General features: G+C 44.4%; 2 protein-coding genes across 2 annotated transcripts in view; both read left to right on the top strand.

Moving 5' to 3' along the window:
* Nucleotides 1-474: 474 nt before the first annotated feature.
* LOC149124928 (uncharacterized) lies at nt 475-2,314 on the top strand. Its single transcript, XM_089302167.1, has 2 exons — nt 475-1,101; nt 2,229-2,314. The coding sequence occupies exons 1-2, from the start codon at nt 843-845 to the stop codon at nt 2,300-2,302; spliced, it is 333 nt and encodes a 110-aa protein (XP_089158293.1). The 5' UTR covers nt 475-842; the 3' UTR covers nt 2,303-2,314.
* A 2,318-nt stretch (nt 2,315-4,632) lies between these two features.
* Nucleotides 4,633-23,744, top strand: part of LOC138843574 (putative ATP-dependent RNA helicase DDX60) — a 65,229-nt gene continuing 46,117 nt past the window's right edge. The window contains exons 1-9 of the mRNA XM_089301758.1: nt 4,633-4,685; nt 4,915-5,104; nt 5,440-5,781; nt 7,326-7,442; nt 9,348-9,518; nt 10,933-11,091; nt 13,648-13,789; nt 16,141-16,296; nt 17,746-17,848. Of these exons, the coding sequence (XP_089157884.1) occupies nt 4,633-4,685; nt 4,915-5,104; nt 5,440-5,781; nt 7,326-7,442; nt 9,348-9,518; nt 10,933-11,091; nt 13,648-13,789; nt 16,141-16,296; nt 17,746-17,848 (1,433 nt within the window). The remainder of the gene's footprint in view (nt 4,686-4,914; nt 5,105-5,439; nt 5,782-7,325; nt 7,443-9,347; nt 9,519-10,932; nt 11,092-13,647; nt 13,790-16,140; nt 16,297-17,745; nt 17,849-23,744) is intronic.

Below are 23,744 nucleotides of genomic sequence, written 5' to 3'. Positions count from 1 at the left end.
ACGTGGGTGCAGGGGCCCAAGCACTTGGGCCATCTTCTACTGCTTTCCCAGGCCATAGCAGAGAGCTGGATCAGAAGTGGAGCAGCTGGGGCTTGAACCAGCGCCCATATGGGATGCTGGCACTGCAGGCGGCAGCTTAACTCGCTATGCCACAGTGCCTTCCCCACACCATTTTCTTTTGAATGACTTGCAGCAAACATATTTGGGGGAAGGATTGTGAAAAATATCCTCTTGTGTGGGGAGCAATCCGGACTGGACTGAGTTACTGGAATTAAGACTTATTCTATGCATCTGCTCTCCCACAATATGGCGCTGGGAGAGAAGTAAACAGCTTCCGCACAGCTGCCTCCAGTTCAACTAATAAACTGTAGGACTTGCTCCTGATTGGAGAGCAGCGTGCTTGGCGTGTGGGCAGCCGAGTTGGGATTGGCGGAGGAGGACTATAAAGGAGGAGAGAGACGGCATGCACCAGGAACATCTATGGGGAACATCTAAGGGAACCCGTGCAGCCCCCGAGAGAACCGGCCGGCGGTGTGCCGCTCCCCTGCGGAAGTGGGGAATGTGGCCAGGGGGAACTGCCCTTCCACGGAGGTGGAAGGGATAGTAGCCAACCCGGGAAGAACCAGCAGCAAACCCGGGGAGGGCCGAGCAGATGAAAGAACAGCGCAGGGTCCTGTGTTGCTCCTCCACGAAGAGGGGGAGCGACACTCTTGGGTAAATACGAACTGGGAAGATTTAGAGAGAGAAGTAATAAAGCAGATGTTACTGTTGAATGAGTGAACTATCGTGATATCTTATTTTTAAAAAATGGGTAATGCTTAATAGGTTTGCTTTTATAGATCATGGCTACTGCACCTGCTGTGGCAGGTGAAAAGTCAAGCTCCAGTGACAGTGACAGTGACACTGAAAATGATAGCTCTGAAGCCAGTGAGACCATGGAGAGCGTGTCCTCTTTTGATCAATTTGAAGAAGAAGATGACCTGAGCGCAGAAGGCATCGTAGAAGAGCCAACTTCCAGGCAACTGCAGTTTGAAATCAATGAAGAGACACCTCCAGGAGCTGAAGCTACAGTTGAGAACAGCTGTCAGTTGGGAGAATCAGGTGAGGGATTACCCATGCATGTGAGTTTCTTTCATGCTTCTCCTCTTCTTTGGGAAAAGATTTATTTATTTATTTATTTCCAAGGTAGAATGACACAACAGAGAAGAAGAGATACAGAGGGTGGAAGATGGGGAAAAGGAGAGGGGAGAGAGAGAGATTGATCAATCTTTCTTTCGCTAGTTCACTCCCCAAATGGCCTCAATAGGCAAGACTAAGCCAGGAGTCAGGAACTCCCTCTGGGTCTCCCACGTGGGTGCAGGGGGCCTAAGCACTTGGACCACCCTCTGCTGCTTTCCCAGGAGCATTGTCAGGGAGCTGGATGGGAAGTGGAGCAGCCGGGACTCGAACTGATGCCTAGATGGCATGCTAGTGCTGCAGGCTGGGACTTTAGCCCACTGCGTCACACCGCCGCACCGTGGCAGAACTTTTGAAGGTAGATGTAGATATTTAGAAATTTATATAACTGTTTATTTAACATCTCTCTCTCTCTCTGTGTGTCTCTCCATATAAAATATTGACATGAATTAACTTTGGAAGTGGCACATTGCTCAAGTTTTGTTTACATTTGTATTTTGCAGATTTCTTAAAGATTTATGTATATCATAAAATTCATTTGTGACTGAGAATTTATGAAAAAGCTAATTTCAAAATTGTACGATTTGGCTGCCCTGGCCCACAATCATTCTGTTTAATGAGTGGGGTAGGCAGGCTGTCATTATGGAGACAGCGATGTGTCTTTCACATTCTTAGGAATGTTCCATTGATGTGTTTGCAGCTTTGCATAAAATACAAATTTAGTCAAAGTCATCAGCAGAAGGTGTCTTTTAAAACTGAATATGAGAGGTTAGTGTTGTGTCACAGCAGGTTAAGCTGCTGCCTGCAATGCCAGCATCCCCTGTGAGCACCAGTTCGAGTCCTGGCTGCTCCACTTCCAATCCAGCTCCCTGCAAACGTGCCCAGGAAAGCAATGGAAGATGGCCCAGATGTTTGGGCCCCTGCTATCATGTGGGAGACCTAAGCAGAGTTCTGGGCTCCTGGGTCGATCTCTCCCTCCCTCTCTGTTGCTCTGCCTTACAAATAAATCTTTAAAAAAATGAATATTAAACCTCTGTTATTTATTTTGAAAGGATTAACTGAATGTGGGGAAATTCTAAAGAAACTCTCCAGGTACCTTTGGGCCCACCTGTCAAAATCCGAGTAAGTATAACACAAATAGTTCAAAGTCACACATCACGACATGTTATTTCCCTCTGCATGGCGTATTTTTTTTTTTTAATTTTCTTCCTGCTAAGTTGTTTTGTATAACCTTCCAATGGGGTAAAAAGTTAATGTTATTAAAAATAGAGAAATCTTTCCTTGGGAAATGTTATGGTCTAAGTCATTCAGTAGCCAGGAGCAAGTTATTGAAGAATTTGAAGAGGGGTATAAGCGGAGAAAAGACTCAATTTTCTTTTAATACTGCACAATAATAAAGTAGCTGTTTAACTAACATTGTATTCCATTTAAAACATTGCGCAAGTTTCATGAAACTGACTTTGGCACAAGTTGACCACTGGTGAAACATTCTATAATATCAGCAACGATGACTGCACCACGCCAGTGTGTTGTGTTGTTTTCCTGACAACCATTTGTGTGTGCTTGCTAATGTGCTAGGGACTTTGCACACCACAGTGAAGAGAGTAAAAATGTTCCTGCCACTGGTGGTTTATTGAGTCTAATCTTGGCATTTGGTGCCTCATTCCAATTTTCTCAATTAATTTACAATAGAATAAGTTTAGAATCAAAATGGAATTTATAATACTACAATACCAATTGTATTCAACTACAAAGTAATATAAAAACTCAAAATATTCTTTATAACAAGCATATTTTAAGTATAGATTATGGCCTAAGCATATTTTGGTTCTAACCACTCATGTTTATCTCATTAATCCTCACAGCAATTGTTTGAAGGATTAGCTGTTCTGAATTCTTTTTTTTTTTTTTGCAAGTCAAGAAACTGTAGCACAGGATAGACAAGCAACTTGTCTAAAGTCACGTAGGAGCAGGCTTAGAATCCAGAGCATTTGGTCTTAGCCAAAACATTATGTGTTGAAATTTGCGGAAAGTGAATTCTGAAAGAATACATAGAGTTAACATTTTCCTACTGTGTTTGAGTTTTTAGTTTGAGAGGAGCAGGATGGAAAAGAGAGGGAGAGAGGGAGAGATGGAGAGAGGGAGGGGGGAGGGGGAGAGAGAGAGAGTTTCTACCTGCTGGTTCAGTCTTCAAATGCCTGGGACTGCCGGGCTGGGCTTGGTCAATGCTGGGAGTTGGGAACTCATTGTGGGTCTCCTGTGTGGGTGGCAGGGAGCCAGCTACTTGAGCCATCACCACTGCCTCCCAGGGTGTGCTTTAGCAGGAAGCTGGAATTGGTAGCTGGAACCAGGACTCAAATCCAGGCACTCGCATGTAGGTTATAGGCATCCTAACAGATAGGCCAAATGCTTTCCTTTAATTAAAAGGAATTATATCTAGTAACAACCCACGTCCTAGCAGTTCTTGTTTTTATACACCACCAGATGTAGCTGGAATAACTTCTGATACCTGCTAAGGCCTGTGTAGCTCTGTGATGACTTTGGAAACCGCTTGGTGCTACCCTATAACTTGCAACTCAGTAATTCCATTTGCCTGAGTTCAGTCGAGTGGGCGTTGAGGAAACCTGTGTTTCAGGAAGCTACGAGAATAGTCCTTGCAGCACAGTTTGCAGTATCAAAAAACGCATAGAAACAAGTCAGATGCCCATGGGAAGGAGGACAGAGAATCAGTTATGATGTACACATCACAGTGCAGTAGTTCAAGCATAGCATCCTATAACCACATGCGGGATTTTAATCGTAATTAGTACTTGAGTTAAACAAAGAAATTTCAGAAAAGGCGTGGGATGCCTTTCTGATAAAAATTACAAATTAAGCATAATATACATCATAAGAACTTAAAAAGTGAAGTGAGACTGAGTAAAATTGAATTCAAGGCAGTGGCTGCCTCTGAGGGGAGAGGCTGGGTAATGAGCTTTGGAAATGACTCACTGGGAAGATATAAGTTATGAAAAATCTTGGGCACCGGGTTCTAGTCCTGATTGCCCCCCTTCCAGTCCAGCTCTCTGCTGTAGCCCGGGAGTGCAGTGGAGGATGGCCCAAGTGCTTGGGCCCTGCACCCGCATGGGAGACCAGGAAGAAGCACCTGGCTCCTGGCTTCGGATCGGCGCAGCACCGGCCGTAGTGGCCATTTGGGGAGTGAACCAACGGAAGGAGGACCTTTCTCTTTGTCTCTCTCTCTCTCACTAACTCTACCTGTCAAAAAAAATTAAAAAAAAAAAAAGAAAATTTTTTTTGTTGCTGGGTTGAGTGAAGACGTCACAGATGTTGATTGTACATTAGCTTAAAAAGCAAATAACTGAACTGAATAAATAAACAACATATAACTGAACAAGGATAATGACTGATTTAGTGTTTCACATTTGAAGTACATAACAGTAAGCCTGTCAATCTAAAATGTATGTGGAGATGAATTTTTTGCATAAATTTAAGCATACGCATACACTGAAGTGAGTTGCAGTTCCACTCTTAGGATGTCAGGCTCCAACCAGGGGCTTATTCTATTATCAAAATCATGGCAATGCCCTGGAAAACTGTTAAAGATAACAGAAATCTGTGCTTAGTTTTTTCTTTAAATTTCTTAGACTGGAAGAAGAGTTGCCCACCCAATCAAACTGTAGGTTTTCTCTGAGGCTGCTGCTCTGTCCACAGTCTCCGCCTGTTCTGTATTTTATTCAGGAGGGTCAGCTTGCTGAAAGACTTCATTGAATCTGAATTTTTTTTGATTGATGGAGATTCCTTACTCCTCACTTGTGCTCTCCATGTGAACCTCAAGATGGGGCAAACCCTCCACTTCTTCTACATTATGGAGCGGTTTCTGCACGACTTCATTCAAAAGGAAGCCAGATTTGTAATCGTCTTTTTTAAGGTAACAGATATTTCGTTCTCCATTCTCATCTTGGAAAACACAGTCAATCATTTCGAAACGTGGCCCATCATTACTTAACTATTAGCTATATTGCTTCTTCAGTCTGTAACTAGAGGCTCTGCTGAAAGGGCTAATAGTAAATGTTGTACAGAGGAGAATGGCCACTGAGTGTGTTCTTATCTACTTACACTTGTAGAGGCTGCGTAGAACATGTTTAATCATCTTAGCTCTTTCTATCATGTTAGCACAGTAACTCCCATAAGCTTCACAAAAATAACTAGACACTCATTTTTTATCTCTAATACTAACACTTGTTTCCTTTTTTTTTTTTACAGGATGCAGAAAATATATATTTTAACTGCCCTCATTTTCTGGCCCTTCGTACTGCCCTGATTCAACATTTAGAATACAATACTGATGTCACTGTTCATACCGAGTTTTCCAATTGTTTGTCTCCAGAATGGAACACATTTCTTGAGGAATGCTACCCGCATTTCTTGGTCGTCTCAGACGAAGGAATCACCGCTCGACAAACAGATTTTTTAAACATTTTTATCATTCATGCTCTTCAGAAGAAAATCAATATAGTACAGCCCTTGGGGCTAGAGTCGGATGTCCTTAGAATTTATGGATATCATACCTCAAGTCGCTTTGAGCACAGACAATTCTTTGAAATGGTAAGTCAGGTTGAACTGCCTAAGAAGAAGTGAGCTGTGTAAATGTGGAAGAAACAACCCTGATAATGTAAGTCCTTGTTCAAGAGGTTGGGCCTAGGAAGGCTCTGAAGGAATCTTTTAACGTGGAAAGCAGGAAGGTTTTGCTCTGGCTTTACAAGTCAGGTTAGTAGAAGTGAGTTCTGAGTTTTGGCAAAGAGAGGAATTGTTGTTGGGGATGAAGCCTTTGGGTGATTCGGTGAGATGAGGAAGAAGGGTGTGGGCCAAGTTCAAGGGCAAGAGGCAATGGAGGCCAGCGCCACAGCTCACTAGGCTAATCCTCTGCCTGCGGTGCTGGCACCCCACGTTCTAGTCCCGGTCAGGGCCCCGCATTCTGTCCCGATTGCCCCTCTTCCGGGCCAGCTCTCTGCTGTGGCCCCGAGTGCAGTGGAGGATGACCCAAGTGCTTGGGCCCTGCACCGGCACGGGAGACCAGGAGAAGCACCTGGCTCCTGGCTTTGGATCAGTGCAGTGCGCCGGCCGCAGTGGCCATTGTGGGGTGAACCAATGGAAAAGGAAGACCTTTCTCAGTGGACAGTGAGAGAGAGAGAGGAAAAAAAAAGAAAGAGGAAATGGAGGGGAGGAACCCAGAGAAACCAGACATGAGAGCACCAAGGTGGGAAATTCTGTTTCTTCTGCATAAATTATACAAATATGTGTGCACGTGACAGCTCATAGGGACACACACTCAGATGTGTACTTGTTTGAATATGTATTACCTAGGAGAGTTCTTCAAAATGTTCGTGGAAAATGAAATTAAAGATGCTAAGTTTGGTGCAAAAAATCGAACATGCATAGTTTTTTTTAATAATTTTTTTGTTTTTGTAATATGGACAAATTTTATCTATACAGTTTTAGAGTATAGTGATACTTCCCACCCTCCTCTCCCTCGTGCCCATGCTCCCACACCCCCCCTTCCTTTGTTATTTTTTTTCTTTTAAAGATTTTTATTTATTTATTTGACAGAGTCAGAGAGAGCAGACAGAGAGGGAGAAACAGAGGGAAAGATCTTCCATCCACCAGTTCTCTTTCCAATTGGCTGCAGCTGCTGGAGCTGAGCTGATCTGAAGCTAGAATGCAATCCAGATCTCCCACATGGGAGGTGGGAGCCCAGTTCCCTGAGCTGTCGCTGGTTTCCCAGGGTGTGCATTAGCAGGAAGCTGGAGTTAGGAACTGGAGCTGGGAATCAGATACAAGCATTCCCGTGTGGGATGTAGGTGTCAGTCTCAAAGCTCAATGCTCATACCATTTGGTACTTTTTAAATAGTTGCTTTTATGGAACTAGGTAGAAGTGTTTTTTGTTGTTGTTGTTGTTGTTGTTAGATTGCAATGTCCTCAGCATTAGTTCAAGAAGACATAATGGAAGTTTATTTGATTTGAATTGATGGCTTTCTTTTTGTTTTCCTGTAGCCAAATAAACATGACTTTCCACCTTGTATTTAGTTTAACTAGAGGTTTGTGATGTGTACACATACGTGGTTTTTTTTTTTTTGTATCTGTGTGTGTAGCATGAGAAACAGCTGCGACATGCCTTACATGCCCATGTGGTTTTCCAAAAGTCACAGGAAGCAAGAATATCTGTGTGTGGTCATTTGAAACTAAATGTGGAAGACCTGCAGAAAGAGGTAATGACTATGCTCCTAAAACTAAAGTTCAGTGTGTAGGAAATATACCTTTGATGGCTATTGCTTCTAGCAAACAGGCCTGTCCTACGCTCACCTTCACGCCCCCTGACTCCCTAGCCTTCCATCTCTGGAAAGTGTTCTCTTGCAAGCCGCATTCCTCTGAGGCAGAAAGGGTCTTGCTAAATTGTTATCAAAACATCCTGAAGTTGGTTAAAAATATTTTCTACAAAATACTTTGTATGCAATGTGTGGTGATACTGGCCAGAGGCCAGTGCTGTGATAATGTTAACGATCCCAAGGCTTACTCTTGTGATGGGTGAGGTGGCTCTTGTGGGTGCTGGCTTCCTGGAAGACGGGAATTGTTCAGATCTTGAAAGGAAAGGGATCTTTGAGGTTAGCAAATGCAAGGAAGCCATTGGCCTTTGGGAACATCTCCAGAAGGTAACCTAAGCCAGTGGTTACTCTGTTCTTCTGATTTCTTGAATCATGCCATTTCACATGGTTCCAGAGTCCACAGAACAGTGTTTGTGGAAGACTAGGCATGACGTGGTGATGAGACGGGGTTCACCTGACTGTGGAGTCAGTACACGTATGAGCATCCAGATATTTAGTGTCCCCTATTCTAAGGTGAACTAAAAGTCCCCACCTCATTGGATTCTTCTGTCCATTCTCCCTGCATTCGCTCTCTCACTTAACCATACAGCAATATTTGTGACACGGATGCATCGTTCCACGTGTCATGGTAGGTGCTGGACTTACAGTGGCGGACAAGACCGAAAGGGGTCTTGTTTTCATAGGAATTTTAACCTATGTGAGCCAAGTAACCAACTGTAACGTTGCACGGAGAAAGATGCAGGTGATTCCTTGAGCAGCTGTGAGAAGGGGAGGGACTCTTAGAGCTGCAGCGGAGCGTTCACTGTGGCTCTAGCTATGGTTTTCATTCGTGCCCTCACTCTCATTCCTGTTTTACATAGGTGGGGTTTTTTAACAGCCTGTGCTCAAGCGTTACCCTGTCCTTCTCTCCTTCCCAAACTTGTAGCCCTTCCTGGGGCTCAGTGGCCCTCCCCCGCTCCTTAGGCCCCCAGGAGCACACAGAGTAGAAATAGGGCTGCCGATTTCATCCTCTGAGTTCCTCTGATTTCAAAGGGCAGCCTATGTGTGCTGATGCTCTCCTGCTCGGAACTCCCTGGGGGTGCTCTTTTCAGTCTTAGTGTAAAGCCCCTGTGAGACCCGACATAGCATGTAGACACTGAACTGACGTCTTTAAGTGAAAGAATTGAGACCAGGTGACTTGTTCAATGACTGTTTCGAGCTTTTAGGAGGTGTTGCGTCTCCTGGTTCAAATCCTGATGCCTCACCACGGACTCAGATAAACATCTTGTCTCCATCGCCCCCGTCTGCTCCTGTCCGCATCTCTTGCTGAGCGCTGTGATTTATCGCGCCTTTGCAACTTTCCCCAAAATACAAGGGTTCTCGGGATCACGCCTTTGGTAGCAGTCGTTCGTATCAGTTTATGGGAGTAGAGCTGTTGATCGTTAGCAGTGTGTATGCCATGCATCTCAGTGTCTTCACTGGCCCCTGGGAAGTGTCTGGGCTGACAACACTGAAGAATCCACAGGTTAATCCACAGAGACCTGTGGATTTGCCATGGCCTGTAGATCAGCAGGAGAAAGTTGTTCATATTAAAATGGCACTTAGGGCCTTATTAAATACCGGCTCAGCATCATTTTCCAAATTCCGCAGGCCTATCTTATATGTTTTTCTTTAAGTTTTTGAAAGATAAAATTTCAGTATTTTTCTAGAATTAATTACTATGTCAGCTTTGAATCTTGTTTCTTGGAATCACTGTTTTTTTTGTTTTGTTTTGTTTTTTTGTTTTTTTTTTGACAAAGTGTTCTATTTCAGGTGCATCAAACCCTGTCCTTGCTTCAGGACCTGTGGCCACAAGGAGCTGAAATCCGAGGTGTTGTCTGCTCCGTTTCATGCTCGGTGGCACTAAAGCTCTACAAAAAAATGTTACTAGATTTAGAAGACCGTGGAAACCCAAACACATACACAGAAAACTGTGATACACAGGTGAGACTCCTTCAAAACCAATGAGCCCGTCTCATGCCACTTTTGATGATGTGACAGCGCTTGTGGGTGGTGGCCCTATGCATAAGCTCAAGGTCAAACAGAAAATACGACGTGTGGATCACATGTTTGCTGGCTAAGCATGGAGATATCATTATGATCTCATTCTTATGAAAGCTGGCAAGATTCTTTATAAGATAGTTGAGATGAATCTGTCACCTCTTTCATCTCTGATCACAGGACAAATATCTTCTGTCCCCTGGCTCAGAGCTGGTCATCATTGCTGCTTGCAATCTCCTGGGCCAGTTTCAACACATACGTGGTGACATTGCACAGAAGTTAGCATTTGTCAAAGCGATAGGCAGTGGGACCTGACGATGAGCCCACTGTCCACTTTGTGGCTCAGCATCACGTTTTCTGTAATGATAAGGTTGCTCCTATTTGTAACAGTAGTGAGCTAGTAGAGTCTGAATTACTTGTCAATCCTTGCTGTAGTGGGCATACAGTCACCGACTTTTTACTGTTCTTGGTGGTCTACTACATGGTAAGTAAAAGTCAAGCAGCTACTCGGGGGCAGAGCTGGGATGCAACCCATTTTTTCCTTTTCTGTTCTGCTACGTTGCTTTACCGTATAGAGCACAGCCGTGCTCAGCCCTGGTTCTACATAGGAACAGGTGTGACAAGAAGCAGCTTTTCTGCAACCCCTGGTACTTCTGCTCTTGAGGACATGAATAACTGGCTGCTGGACATGTCCTTAAACAGAGGCCATCCCCTACCATTTTATCAAATGCAAGGTTTAGATACAGTGAATTTCGGAACTCCATGTATTAGGCAAAGCTTTCACTCCTAGGCAACACAGCTAGTTGTGTTGTTTTTCATCCATCACATGCTTAGTAGAATTTTTCTAGAGATAAAATTACCCCCAAAAGAATTAAATTGTCACATGGGAGAATTTTGGGTAAGGTGCCTTAAAATACTGTTACTGCATGTCTGAATTTTTTCAAGAAAATTTGACTTCTTGTTTGTATTTTTCTCTTTAAATTTTTTTCTTTCTTTGTTTTTATTTATTTGAAAGGGAGAGCAGAGAGAGAACAAGAACAAGTGCAAGCGAGCCCATCTGCCAATTAATTTCTCAAATGCCCACCACAGCAGGACTGGGCCAGGCTGAAGCCAGGGCTCTGATCTCAGTGTGGTTCTCCCAGCTGAGTGGCAGTCATCACCTGGGGTCTTAACGTTAGGAGGTTGGGCATTAGCAGGAAGTTGGTCTTGGAAGCAAAGCTGGGACTCCATCCTAGACACCTGTTACGGGATGTAGGTGTCCAAGCAGACTCAACCCGTGCACCAAAGGCCCACCTTTGTATCTGAGTTTTTATGTTGCCTGTGCAAGTGGACATTTTAAAAATTCATGTTTTTCCAGGATTTGAAGGAGGCACCCACACTCAGTGAAGCAGCAGACCTGTGCCGAATGTACTGTCTCAGTGTGATTTTCCTTCAGCATTTACCTCTGATCCAAAGAGCTAAGAGTAGAATCATTACTCATAAATGGGATGCAACACTTTCTCCATTTCTAAGAATGGTAAGTGAACCACCTGGAAATTCATAAGCGCTCAAAATTCAATAAGGCAAAACTTGGACGGTGCAATCCTGTGTCTCTACTGATACTGTTTTGCTTTCTATAGTCATCTTTTTTTTTTATTTTATTTTTTTATTTTTTGACAGGCAGAGTGGACAGTGAGAGAGAGAGACAGAGAGAAAGGTCTTCCTTTTTTGCCGTTGGTTCACCCTCCAATGGCTGCCACGGCCGGCGCGCTGCAGCCGGTGCACCACGCTGATCCGATGGCAGGAGCCAGGAGCCAGGTGCTTTTCCTGGTCTCCCATGGGGTGCAGGGCCCAAGCACCTGGGCCATCCTCCACTGCACTCCCTGGCCACAGCAGAGAGCTGGCCTGGAAGAGGGGCAACCGGGACAGAATCCGGCGCCCCGACCAGGACTAGAACCCGGTGTACCGGCGCCGCAAGGCGGAGGATTAGCCTAGTGAGCCTCGGCGCCGGCCCTTTATAGTCATCTTAAAAGGTTCTTTGTTTCCTGTATCCAGCTTCAACATGGCTACCAACAAACAATGCATGTTTCCTTGAAAAACTGAGTCCTAGATAAAAGCACTCCATACAAAAATGTAGTCCTCCCTAGTATAAAACAACCCCCACACTGAAGAAAACAACTCTAATGAGTATTATATAAATAGTGAAGTAATGAATAAAGAGTTTACATTCATTGCGTTTCACACTTTGTAGCCAGTTGAAACAGAGACGACAGGAATACAAAAGTCCTTTGTAAGTTCTTAGGAAATTTAGGAAAATTTGAAAACCTTGGTTTTTTGTACTTAGCACAGTTTGATGCTTTTATGTAGTTAGTTGTGATCTCACTTCTTTTTTTTTATTTTTATTTTTATTTTTTATTTTTATTTTTTGACAGGCAGAGTGGACAGTGAGAGAGAGAGACAGAGAGAAAGGTCTTCCTTTGCCATTGGTTCACCCTCCAATGGCCGCCGTGGCTGGCGCACTGCGGCCGGTGCACCGCGCTGATCCAAAGGCAGGAGCCAGGTGCTTCTCCTGGTCTCCCATGGGGTGCAGGGCCCAAGCACCTGGGCCATCCTCCACTGCCTTCCCGGGCCACAGCAGAGAGCTGGCCTGGAAGAGGGGCAACCGGGACTAGAACCCGGTGTGCCGGCGCCGCTAGGCAGAGGATTAGCCTAGTGAGCCGCGGTGCCGGCCGATCTCGCTTCTTTTTTAAGATTTATTTTATTTCTTTGAAAGAATTACAGAGAGAGGTAGAGACACAGAGAGAGGTCTTCTATCCACTGGTTCACTCCCCAAATGGCCGCAGAGAGAGAGAGAGAGAGAGAGATCTTTCTTCTACAGGCTCACTCCCCAAATGGTTACAATGGTGGGGGCTGGCCCAGACTGAAGCCAGGAGCTTCTTCTGGGTCTCCCACGTGGGTTCAAGGGCCAAAGACTTGGGCCATCTTCTACTGCTTTCCCAGGCCATAACAAAGAGCTGGATTGGAAGAGCAGCAACCGGGACTCGAACAGGTGCCCATATGGGATGCCGGTGCTTCAAGCCAGGGCTTTAACCCACTGCGCCACAGTGTGTCGGCCCTTAAGCCATCTTCCACTGCTTTCCCAGGTGCATCAGCAGGGAACTGGATTGGAGAAAGAGTGTCTGAGACTTCAACCAGCACCCATATGGGATGCCTAGTAAAGGCCCCATAGACCTAACTCTTGAAATGATACCATAAACAACTTTTAATTGTAAATCTGTAGTAAAGCAGTTAAATGCCCACTACTTTTATATATTTATTAGTTCGAATCAATGAGGAAGTATTTATTGAAATTATGATTGGGATGAGTTCAGAAGAAAAAATTAATGTTAGCACTGAAAAATACCTCAAAGGTTATACACGGTTATTTCAAAAAGTTCATGGAAAGGGGCTGGCACTGTGGTGTAGCAGGTAAAGCTGCCACCTGCAGTGCCAGCATCCCATATGGATGCCGGTTCAAGTCCTGGCTGCTCCACTTCCCATCCAGCTCTCTTCTATGGCCTGGGAAAGCAGTAGAAGATGACCCAAGTCCTTGGGCCCCTGCACCCACGTGGGAGACCTGAAAGAAGTTCCTGGCTCCTGGATTGGTGCAGCTCCAGCCATTGTGACCATCTGGGGAGTGACCCAGTGGATGGAAGACCTCTCTCTCTCTCTCTCTCTCTCTCTCTCTCTCTCTGCTTCTGCCTCTCTGTAACTCTGCCTTTCAAATAAATAAATAAATATTTTAGTATATGTGCTGATGAAGCGAGCACAATAAATAAATATTTTTTAAAAATTTCATGGAACTACAAGGTATCGTGAATTTCCACAAACTTTTTGAAGACCCCTTGGATATTGCCCTTGTTATTTTGCAGTGGGATGGACCGGAAGAAGGTAACTGGCTCTAAGCTCTTGGTCTTCACTGTATGTCCTTTGTCTTTGTACAAGGAGTAGATGATGCTCAGGGAAACTTAATTGACACAGTCACATTTTTGGAAGATTTTATATCATTAACACCTGTTCCTCTCTCTCTTTTGTCCTTTTGTATTTTTTCCAGCTAAAACAATGTGCATTTCTCATCCTAAAACAATTAAAAGTTACAAATAATTGGAGTGTGGATTTCACCGGCCTCCCTGACTTAACTGATAATATTTTATGGAAAAATATTGCTTATTATTATGAAATTGAGTATCACAGAGGTATGTTTTAAATAGCTGTTCATTAAATAGTTTTTTAAATTCATTGTCCATGCCTGAATGAGAATTGTATCTAATAAATAATGACAGTGGGTTAGTCATGCATCAATTAGGTTGAATTACATAAAAAGTTTCTCTGAAGATATGTTTTTTTTAAAAAGATGTATTTATTTGAAAGAGTTATAGAGGGAGAGAAAGAGGGAGAGAGAGAAAGAGAACATTTTCTATCCACTGGTTCCCTGGTTCCCTCCCCAGATGCCTGCAATGGCCAGGTCTGGGCCAGGCTGAAGCCCAGAGCAAGGAGCTTCTTCTGGATCTCCCGTGTGGGTGGAAGGGGCCCAAGGACTTGGGTCATCTTATATTGCTTCTCCCAGGCCAGTATCAGGGAGCTGGATTGGCAGTGGAGCAGCTGGGGCTTGAACTGGCGCCCATATGGGATGCTGGCCAACAACCCTGAAGATATTTTCTGTGGGATGCTGGCCAACCACCCTGAAGATATTTTCTGTGGAAAGTCTGTATTTTCTTTCTTTCTTTCTTTCTTTCTTTCTTTCTTTCTTTCTTTCTTTCTTTCTTTCTTTCTTTTTTTTTCTTTTTTTTCTTTTTTTTTCTTTTTTCTTTTTGACAGGCAGAGTGGATAGTGAGAGAGAGAGACAGGTCTTCCTTTGCCATTGGTTCACCCTCCAATGGCTGCCACGGCTGGCGCTGTGGCCGGCACACCGCACTAATCCGAAGGCAGGATCCAGGTGCTTCTCCTGGTCTCCCATGGGGTGCAGAGCCCAAGCACTTGGTCCATCCTCCACTGCCTTCCCTGGCCACAGGCAGAGAGCTGGCCTGGAAGAGGGGCAACCGGGAAAGAATCCGGCGCCCCGACCAGGACTAGAACCCGGTGTGCTGGCGCCACTAGGTGGAGGATTAGCCTAGTGAGCCGCGGGCGCCGGCCTGGAAAGTCTGTATTTTCACAAGGTTCAGTTGAGAGGTCTTTATAAGAGGTTTTTTTTTTTTTTTTTTTTTTTTTTTTTTTTTTTTTTGAATAATTATGGGGTAATTGATTAGTTACTTGGGGAAAAAAAGGAAGATAAATGGAAAGGAACTACGGAGTTGTAATTTATTCTGTGTCTTCCATATGAGGTGCTTCAAAGTGTTCATGGATAATGGAATTAAATGCCACATCTTCTTTCTTATGTGGAAGGAAAAGAAAAAAGAGACTATCTGAACTTAGAATAGTGACCAGTAGTGCTTGGAGGGGATGGAGGGAGGGAATTAGAGGGAGGTTGGCTATAGGGTCTAAAACCCCACTAGACAGAAGTAACTGGTCCTAGTGTTGCACAGCACAGGGAGAGACCGTAGCCCATAATAATGCATTGCACAGTGTGGAGAGGAGCTGGAGGTGGGCATGCTGATTTCCCGATTTGATTAGCTTTCACTGTTGAAATATTGCACCATGCACCATAATGGTGTGCAAGTATTGCATGTTAATTAAAAATGCAAGAAGTAAAGTATAATAAAATAAGTTGATTTTGGTATAAAAATTTCTGGAATCTCCAAAAACTTTGTGGAAAATGAGTATGAAGAACACCTTATGCATAGATTTCAATTTTTTTTGCACCAGAATCAAATTTTAATTCCATTTTTCCATGCAGTTTTTGAAGAACCCTCCTACACCAGATTTTGTGTATGTGTTGGAAAATGACAATGTAGCTTTGCTGCTGGCTGCTTCAGATAAGATGTTGTTCCCATGGAAACTGAAGTGGCGTACCAGCTTGGAGCATTTTCTGAAGGATGCTCACTCATGTGTGCATGTGAGAGCGAGAGCGAGAGAGAGAGAGAGTGTGTGTGTGTCTTCCATATGCTGGATCACTCTCCAAATAGCCACAATGGTTAGGGCTGGGCCCAGCCAAAGTCAGGAGCTTGGAGCTCCACCTGGATCTCCCATGCAGGTGGCAGGGGCCCAAGCACTTGGACCATCATCTGCTCCTTTCTCAGGAGTGTTAGCAGGAGGCTGGATGGGAAGCAGAGCAGCCGGAACTCCTACTAGTGCTCCAATATGGGATGCCAGTATCACAGGTGTCCAGGATGGGATGCCAGTATTACAAGTGGCAGCTTGACCCACTGTGCCACAATGCTGCTCCCTGCTTTTTTTTGTGGCAGAAAAATATAACAATAGCAGTATCAATTTTATTTTTGCTCTAGCAGTCTTCAAATATTGAGTACGTAATGAAAACATCATATTCTGTCCTGCATTAAGCATCTAACATTAGAAGCTAGTAACTATAAACTTGAATAACTCAGACACCTGTAACACATAAATTCAGACTTTGATTATGAATTGGAATCTGTTACCTTCTCCTCCCTAGGACTGGACTTGGAATTGGGTGACGCTCTGATGCACGCATATCACAAGCTGTGGAACACAACGTTAGCTTTGTCAGAGGGTGGTGACTTTGGAGACTCCATGCCCGTGAGGACAACTTCCAGACTGTTCCTTACACAGAAGGAAACATTGCCTAAAGGTGCTGGCAGTTTGCTAGAAAAGATTTGCTTGTTATTTGAAAGACAAAATGGCACAGAGAGAGAGAGAGGGAGAGGAGAGAGATCTTCCATCTGCTTTTTCACTTTCCAAATGGCTGCAACCACTGGGCTGGTCCAGGCTGAAGCGAGGAGTCAGAAACTCCATCCAGGTCTCCAACTGAGGTGACAGGGACCAAGCACTTGGGACATCTTCTGTTACTTTTCCAAGAGCATTAGCAGGGAGCTGGATCAGAAGTGGAGCAGCTGGAACAGCACTCATGAGATGCTGATGTTGCAAACAGCTTTAACTTGTTGCACCACAGTGCCAGCCCCAGTAGTTTTTTAAAAGTGAATCTCATTCCAGATGGAAAGAGATTAGCAGTGCAATCCTTGTTTAGAAAATAGGTCTGGTCTTTATAAGTTTTGCCTTTTGGCTGGGATAGTCATACTGAATAGCTTCTACTCCTCTAGCAACTCCTTTGCCTTGCGATTGTTTTTATTTATTTTTCTAGTTGGTTTCCCAATCAACCTTGCTGGTGGTATTATCAATCTCATTTTAGAGGTAAGATCTTGGGAAGGTTGTTGTAGATCACACAGCAAATTCATGGAAGAGAGAGGATTTGAATCCGTGTCTGTCTGTCTCCGTAGTCAGGTACAGAAAACGTTGTCATAGCTTTACTACTTTTTTTTACCAAAGGCAACTTTTTCCCTAAAGCTCTATGAAGAAGTAGCTTAAATTTAAATAGGTCTTAAGGTGTTGTGATTGACACATCAGATGAGTCCATTCATGCAGAAAAAGGTTTGGGAGTTGAATGAAATATACAAGAGTTCTTTTGAATTTTCGCTAGCCCAAGATGTGGAAATAAATTAATGCATTTTGTTGGTACCGATGTTTAAATTTAAAACATTTTTATTAAACAAATTTATTTCTCTTGGTTTGACCTATGGAAAAATAAGCAGAGATCTTTCTGTGGTCTAGAATAAATATTTGTCTTTTCTAGGTTACATAGTGATTCTTTGACTCTTAAAATAAATTCTACCTAACTCCATTCAGATATGAGGAGCTTTCAAAAAAATTAATGGAAAATGAGTATTAGGGAAAAACTATGTGGGATTTCAAACAACTTTGCACCAAAATGAACTTATCTTTTAGTATCCTCACACTTTAAATAGTTAATGGAAAATGGAATTTTAAAACAAACTTACATTTTGCAAGATTTTGAAATCTACACCTATGAGTATTTACATTTGTGGCTTAATATGTGGAGCAGAAATGTGATTTGAACGTCTACTTTGTAGAAATTCTATTCAGTTTCTATTTATTTGGTAATGAGAGATTACTTAGATTACTTAGGCTTAGTTTTGCTATTGCAGAAATGCCTGCATCAGAATGGTGAATTTTAATTAGAGTTTAGTGTTCAAATATCAATTGTATTTCTGAATATTGCCAGGATCAAATCAAGAAATTCCCAAGCTTGGACTAATTCCTCTGAAATCCGAGGTTATAGAAGATTACGCTGGAGATATTTGGTCCGAACTACCTTTTGTAAGCAGGTATTTATCTTGCTTGTAATAGCTCTGTGGCTGTAACCAAATATCTTTTTTTTAAACTTTTATTTAATGAATATAAATTTCCAAAGTACAGCTTATGGATTACAATGCCAAATATCTTTGAGTATGGTGGACTGCATCTATTGTATGTGGTGAAAATTCACATTGAGAGATACTTTTTTTTCAACTTGATTGATTGGTATGATTTTAAAAACATTTATGTGTTTGCTTTAAATGACTCTACACCGCTTACATATCTTTACCTTTTTCTCCATAATAATGTCAGCATAATTAATAGTATAATGAAAGCAGTGGGTTGTTGAGGTGTGGCTGTAGCAAGACCATAAAAATTCAAGGCCTGATGTTGGATACATCATCTATGTGGATCTTAAAGTCAGCAAAAATGATCAGTGAGAACAAGGAGGTGACAAAGAGAATTGTTGGGTGGCTGGGTTCAGGTTCTTATCTGTAATGCAAGAAAGAATTTGATCTTTAGATGTGAGTAAAGGTTGGCAGAGGAATAAGACTGATTATCCATAAAGTGAAAGTACACACTCAACAGGAAGCGCAGGTGTACCTGAGAGTGAGCTGCACCCAGCCAGGTTTGAGTTACCTCTTTTAGATGAACTTGAGAGATGGGAAGGATAGAATATTCATAGGAGGTGTTATGTGGGGCAGGGTTTTCCAGGGGTAGGGGGAGAGTCGATATTTGGGCACCTCCCATTTACTTGCCTTTTTAGGAATTCTTGGAAGAGTCTGGTGTCAGGCACGTGGAGGCAGTGAAGTGTCAGCAGTGATGTCATTGTAACTGGTTGTGGGTATGGTCAGCAGTCATAGGTTCCAGGCAGTTCTGTGGTGATTGTGATTTTGGTTACGTTAGCTGCAGCACAAAAGGGGAGGGATTTGGGGAGTAGGTGAGGTCCTGGGGGAGGGGCTGGTGGCGCCTGTGACAAGGTGATTCAGCAGAGAAGGTTGTTGGAGTTTTTTTTAAATTAATTTATTTATTTGAAAGGCAGAGTTACAGAGAGGCAGAGGCAGAGGGGAAGAGAGAGAGAGAGAGAGAGAGAGAGAGGTCTTCCATCTGCTGGTTCCCTCCCCAGATGGCTGCAATGGGTGGAATTGCACCAATCTGAAGCCAGAAGCCAGGAGTTTCTTCCAGGTCTCCCATGCGGGTACAGGGACCCAAGCTCTTGGGCCATCTTCCACTGCTTTCCCAGGCCACAGCAGAGAGCTGGATCAGAAGTGGGGCAGCTGGGACTGGAACCAGCACCCCTATGGGATGCCGGTGCTGCAGATGGTGGCTTTACCTGCTATGCCACAGCGCTGGCCAGGATTATTGGAGTTAACATGAAGTAAGGTTGTTCCACACCTTTATTTGCTAGAATTGTCAGTGTCACATTGGAGGCATAGGTTTCCGTGTTGTAGAAGTGGGGACGGTGTTCTTGAGACAGCAGTTAAGTGTATTAAAGGCCTGAGAGTAAGAGGATAATTGGTTGAAAAATTAGCCAAACTGAAGAGATAACAAAGGAAGCAGAAAAAATTCCAAATGTAAATGTGTATATGGCAGACAGAATAAAGCAAATCCTTGTGAAAGTAGCAAATTACTTTGCAAATGGTATGTTTTAAAATATCTATATTTATAAAAAATCAAACTCTCTCTGTACATAACACCATGCCATAAGTCAAATCTTGGTGGTCAGAAATCTAAATGTGAAAGACAACAGTCACATTTTCAGAAGACAATACAGGAAAATATCTTTATGGTGCCAGAGTAGAGACGTCATGGCCTTCAAAGACAGTATAAAACTCCAAGTCATTAGGAAAATAAGGATACATTTGACATTATAAAAATCAATAATAACAAAACAGATTTTGGAAGTCATTTAGAAGGTATATAAGCATCACAGGGTTAGCATAAAAGATTTAGGATAAAGATGTCCTAGAACTCACGAGAAAGACAGGAATGAGACAGTAGAGAAATAGGAATAGGGAGAAATAGGTCATTAATAGAGAAGCTAGTGGGGAATGGCCCATAAAACTGTAAAAAGATATCTAAAGGTCCTTGTGCATCTAAGAAATGAAAATTAAAGCTACAGCGAGGCCCTATTCAACACTCTTCCTTTTGATAAAATTTATGACTAAGTAAGGCCAAAGTTGTGAGGCAGTGGGCACGCTGGTGGCAGAAACAGAACCAGTAAAAGCTACACAGGTTCAAGATGTGCTGTGTCTGCAACCTGCAGCTTCCCTGGAGAAACTCTGATGTTTGAGTGAGGTGAGTTTGCATCAGTGTCACTGCAGGATTGTTTATATAGATGCAAGCCATCTGTAGGACAAGGAAAAGAATATTGTGGAACAGAATATAAACTAAAAAATATTTGTTGAGAGGCGGACACAGACACACAGAGAAAGAAACAGAGAGAGACTCACACACACACACACACACACACACACAGCTCTCCTCTATTGAGTCACTCCCCAGATGCCTGCAATAACTGGGTTTGGACTGGAGCTGCTGCCCACCCAGTGTCTGCATTTACAGGAAGCCAGAGTCAGGAGCTGGAGCCAGGAATCGAATCCGGGTATTTCCAATGTGGGTGTTTTAACCACTGGGCTAAATGCCTGCCCCAGTAGTGGGATATTCTTACAATGCAGTACTCCACAGTAAAAATAAATAACTGCATACACATACATATACATACACACACAGCCATGCACGCATCCACACGGGTGAATTTCCAAACCACACTGCTTATGTAGCTAAGTAAGTTAGAGAGTGTTGTGACTCTCATATCATTTATGGGCACACTACTTGTTTTTTTTTTTTTTTTTTTTTTTTTTTTTTTTTTTTTTGACAGGCAGAGTGGATAGTGAGAGAGAGAGACAGAGAGAAAGGTCTTTTCTTCCTTTTGCCATTGGTTCACCCTCCAATGGCCACCATGGCTGGCGCGCTGCGGCCGGCGCACCACGCTGATCCGAAGGCAGGAGCCAGGTGCTTCTCCTGGTCTCCCATGGGGTGCAGAGCCCAAGCACTTGGGCCATCCTCCACTGCCTTCCCGGGCCACAGCAGAGAGCTGGCCTGGAAGAGGGGCAAACGGGAAAGAACCCGGCGCCCTGACCAGACTGGAACCTGGTGTGCTGGCGCCGCTAGGTGGAGGATTAGCCTATTGAGCCGCGGCGCCGGCCAGGGGCACACTACTTGTAATGTATGCACATTTATATTGTGCATGGGCATGATATACATATAAGGAAGAAGCTGCTTCTTAGAAGAGAGAATGAGGGGTAGTCTTTGATGCAGCAGCTTAACTCACCACTTGGGATGCCTGCAATCAGAGTGCCTGGTTCAAGGGTCAGCCACTGCACTTCCAATCCTGCTTCCTGCTACTGTGCATCCTGGGAGACCGCAGATGATGGTTAAGGTCCATGAGTCCCTGCCACCCACTTGGGAGACCTGGATGGAGTTCTGGCTCCTTGCTTTGGCCTGGCCCAGCCCTGGCTGTGTGGGCATTTGAGGAGCAAACCAGTGGATAGAAGATTGTTTTCTATCTCTGTCTCTTGTCTCTGTCTCTCGCTCTCTGATTCTTTCAAGGCAAAAAAAAAAAAAAAGACATAAACATAAAAAAAGAGAAGAATGGAATTTCTGAGAAATATATAGGGGGCTTCAAATATATCTACAGTGGTTTATTTTTTCTTTCTTCATTTGACAGATAGGGTTAGACAATGAGAGAGAGAGACAGAGAGAAAGGTCTTCCTTCCGTTGTTTCTCTCCCCAAATGGCCGCTATGGCCAGAGCTGTGCCTGATCCGAAGCCAGGAGCCAGGTGCTTCCTCCTGGTCTCCCACGCGGGTGCAGGGGCCCAAACACTTGGGCCATCCTCCACTGCCTTCCTGCGCCACAGCAGAGAGCTGGACTGGAAGAGGAGCAACTGAGACTAGAACCTGGCGCCCATATTGGATGCCGGTGCCACAGGCGGAGGATTAACCAAGTGAGCCACAGCGCCAACCCTTATTTTTTTTAAAATCAATGAAATCTGAAACAAACCTGGAAAAAAATTATCAGTTATCAAAATGAGTTGCCATCTCCTTGGTCAACCAATCTCATGACTTGAGGATGAACTGTCGCAAGTATCAAATTCTTAACTCCAGCTACCAGATAAGAATTGGCTGAAAATTCTGTGACTCATGTATTTTTTTTTAAGATTTATTTATTTATTTGAATGGCAGAATTACAGAGAGGCAGAGGCAGAGAGAGAGAGAGAGAGAGAGAGAGAGAGGTCTTCCGTCCACTGGTTCACTCCCTAGATGGCTGCAAATGGCCAGAGCTGGGCTGATCTGACGCCAGGAGCCAGAAGCTTCTTCCAGGTCTCCCATGCAGGTGCAGGGGCCCAAACACTTGGGCCATCTTCCACTGCTTTCCCGGGCCACAGCAGAGAGATGGGTCGGAAGTGGAGCAGCTGGGTCTCGCACCGGCGCCATTATGGGATGCTGGCCCTGCAGGCGGCGGCTTTACCTGCTGCCCCATGGCACTGACCCCATGACTCGTATCTTGAATCTGCTCTCAGTTGCTGTCTCCTGGGCCCTGTAAACTCACTGTGTGCAATGCCAGCGCCCACTGTCTGACCTCACAGGCACCTGGAGGTCCCTCTGTGCGTCTCTATCATTCTCTCTTCTCTCTCCATGTTTTTCTCATCATCCTTGGCGATGTCCTTGACTTCCCTTTCTGTTTCTCATCTAATCTGGCAGCGAAATCTGTTCCTGCAAGATGCTTCCAGAGCCTGGCCTTCCTTGCTCACCCTGTAGCTGTGCAATCGGCCCCCCATCACCCCAAGTGATCTCTTCACAGTGGTGTCCAAACATGCACTGCGGGGAGAGATCAGTTTGTTTCTCCCTGCTCAAACCTGCTAAGGAGCCTGACTCCCTCAGATGGAAAGGACTCCAGGATCTGCTGCTCTGTCCTCTGTCTTACTCTCCCTGCCCCCTTAACCTCATTTGAGCCTAATCTGTCCCCCTCTGAGTACTCCTCCAGGCTGGCCTCCTGGCTGTTTCTTGTACACAATTGCTCTCCCAGCTCACAGCCTTTCTATTTTTTTTTAAGGTTTATTTTATTTATATGAAAGACAGAGTCACAGAGAGGTAGAGGCAGAGAGAAAGAGAGGGAGGGAGGGAGAGAGAGGCCCTCCATCTGATGGTTCACCTCCAAAGGACTGCAACAGCCAGAGCTGAGCTGATGTGGAGGCAGGAGCCAGGAGCCTCCCACGGGTCTCCCATGCAGGCACAGGGGCCCAAGCACCCGGGCCATCCTCCACTGCTCTCCCAGGCCACAGCAGAGAGCTGGATCGGAAGTGGAGCAGCCAGGACTTGAACCGGCCCCCATATGGGATGCTGGCACTGTGCCACTGCGTTGGCCCCCTCACAGCCTTTCTGCCTGTGTTTCTGTTGGTTGGCAATGTTCTGAGCCAGACAACTTTGTACCCTCTGCTCCTATAGCTTCTCAGCCAGGCATTCTTCACCACTCTGCTTAAAGTGGCACCTTCTCCTCCTCCTCCTCTGTCTCTCTGTGTGATTTTTAATCCGTATCATGCACCATCTACCATAGTGTGTATTTTACCTTTGCATTTCTTTATTGTCTGTAAGTCTCTGAATATATGAACTCTGTAAAGGGCTCAGTGTCTGGCCTAGTGTTTAACATGCTCCTGTGCTTCTAGGAGCACCTAGATGCACTTCCTGGCTCCATTCCCGATTCTGGTGCCATGTTTCCGTGCACCCTGAAAGACAGCAGTGATGGTTCAGGTAGTTGAATTCCTGATACCCATGTGGGAGGCTGGATTAAATTCCTGGCTCCCAGCTTTAGCCCAGGCCAGCCCCAGCCAGTAGGGAGTAACCAGTGGTGGGTGCACTGTCTG

The sequence above is a fragment of the Oryctolagus cuniculus genome, chromosome 8 (assembly GCF_051225735.1).
Source record: "Oryctolagus cuniculus isolate XC-2025 breed Fujian yellow rabbit chromosome 8, ASM5122573v1, whole genome shotgun sequence".
NCBI classification, from domain to species: Eukaryota; Metazoa; Chordata; class Mammalia; order Lagomorpha; family Leporidae; genus Oryctolagus; species Oryctolagus cuniculus.
The sequence above is the reverse complement of the archived record's forward strand: the minus strand, read 5'-3'. Positions and strand labels throughout refer to the sequence as shown.

Bases quoted from the DNA above. Each gene is read 5' to 3' on its own strand.
- LOC149124928 (XM_089302167.1), top strand. From the start codon at position 843: ATGGCTACTGCACCTGCTGTGGCAGGTGAAAAGTCAAGCTCCAGTGAC. The intron at 1,102-2,228 runs GTGAGGGATTAC...TTATTTTGAAAG, and splicing joins CTGTCAGTTGGGAGAATCAG to GATTAACTGAATGTGGGGAA.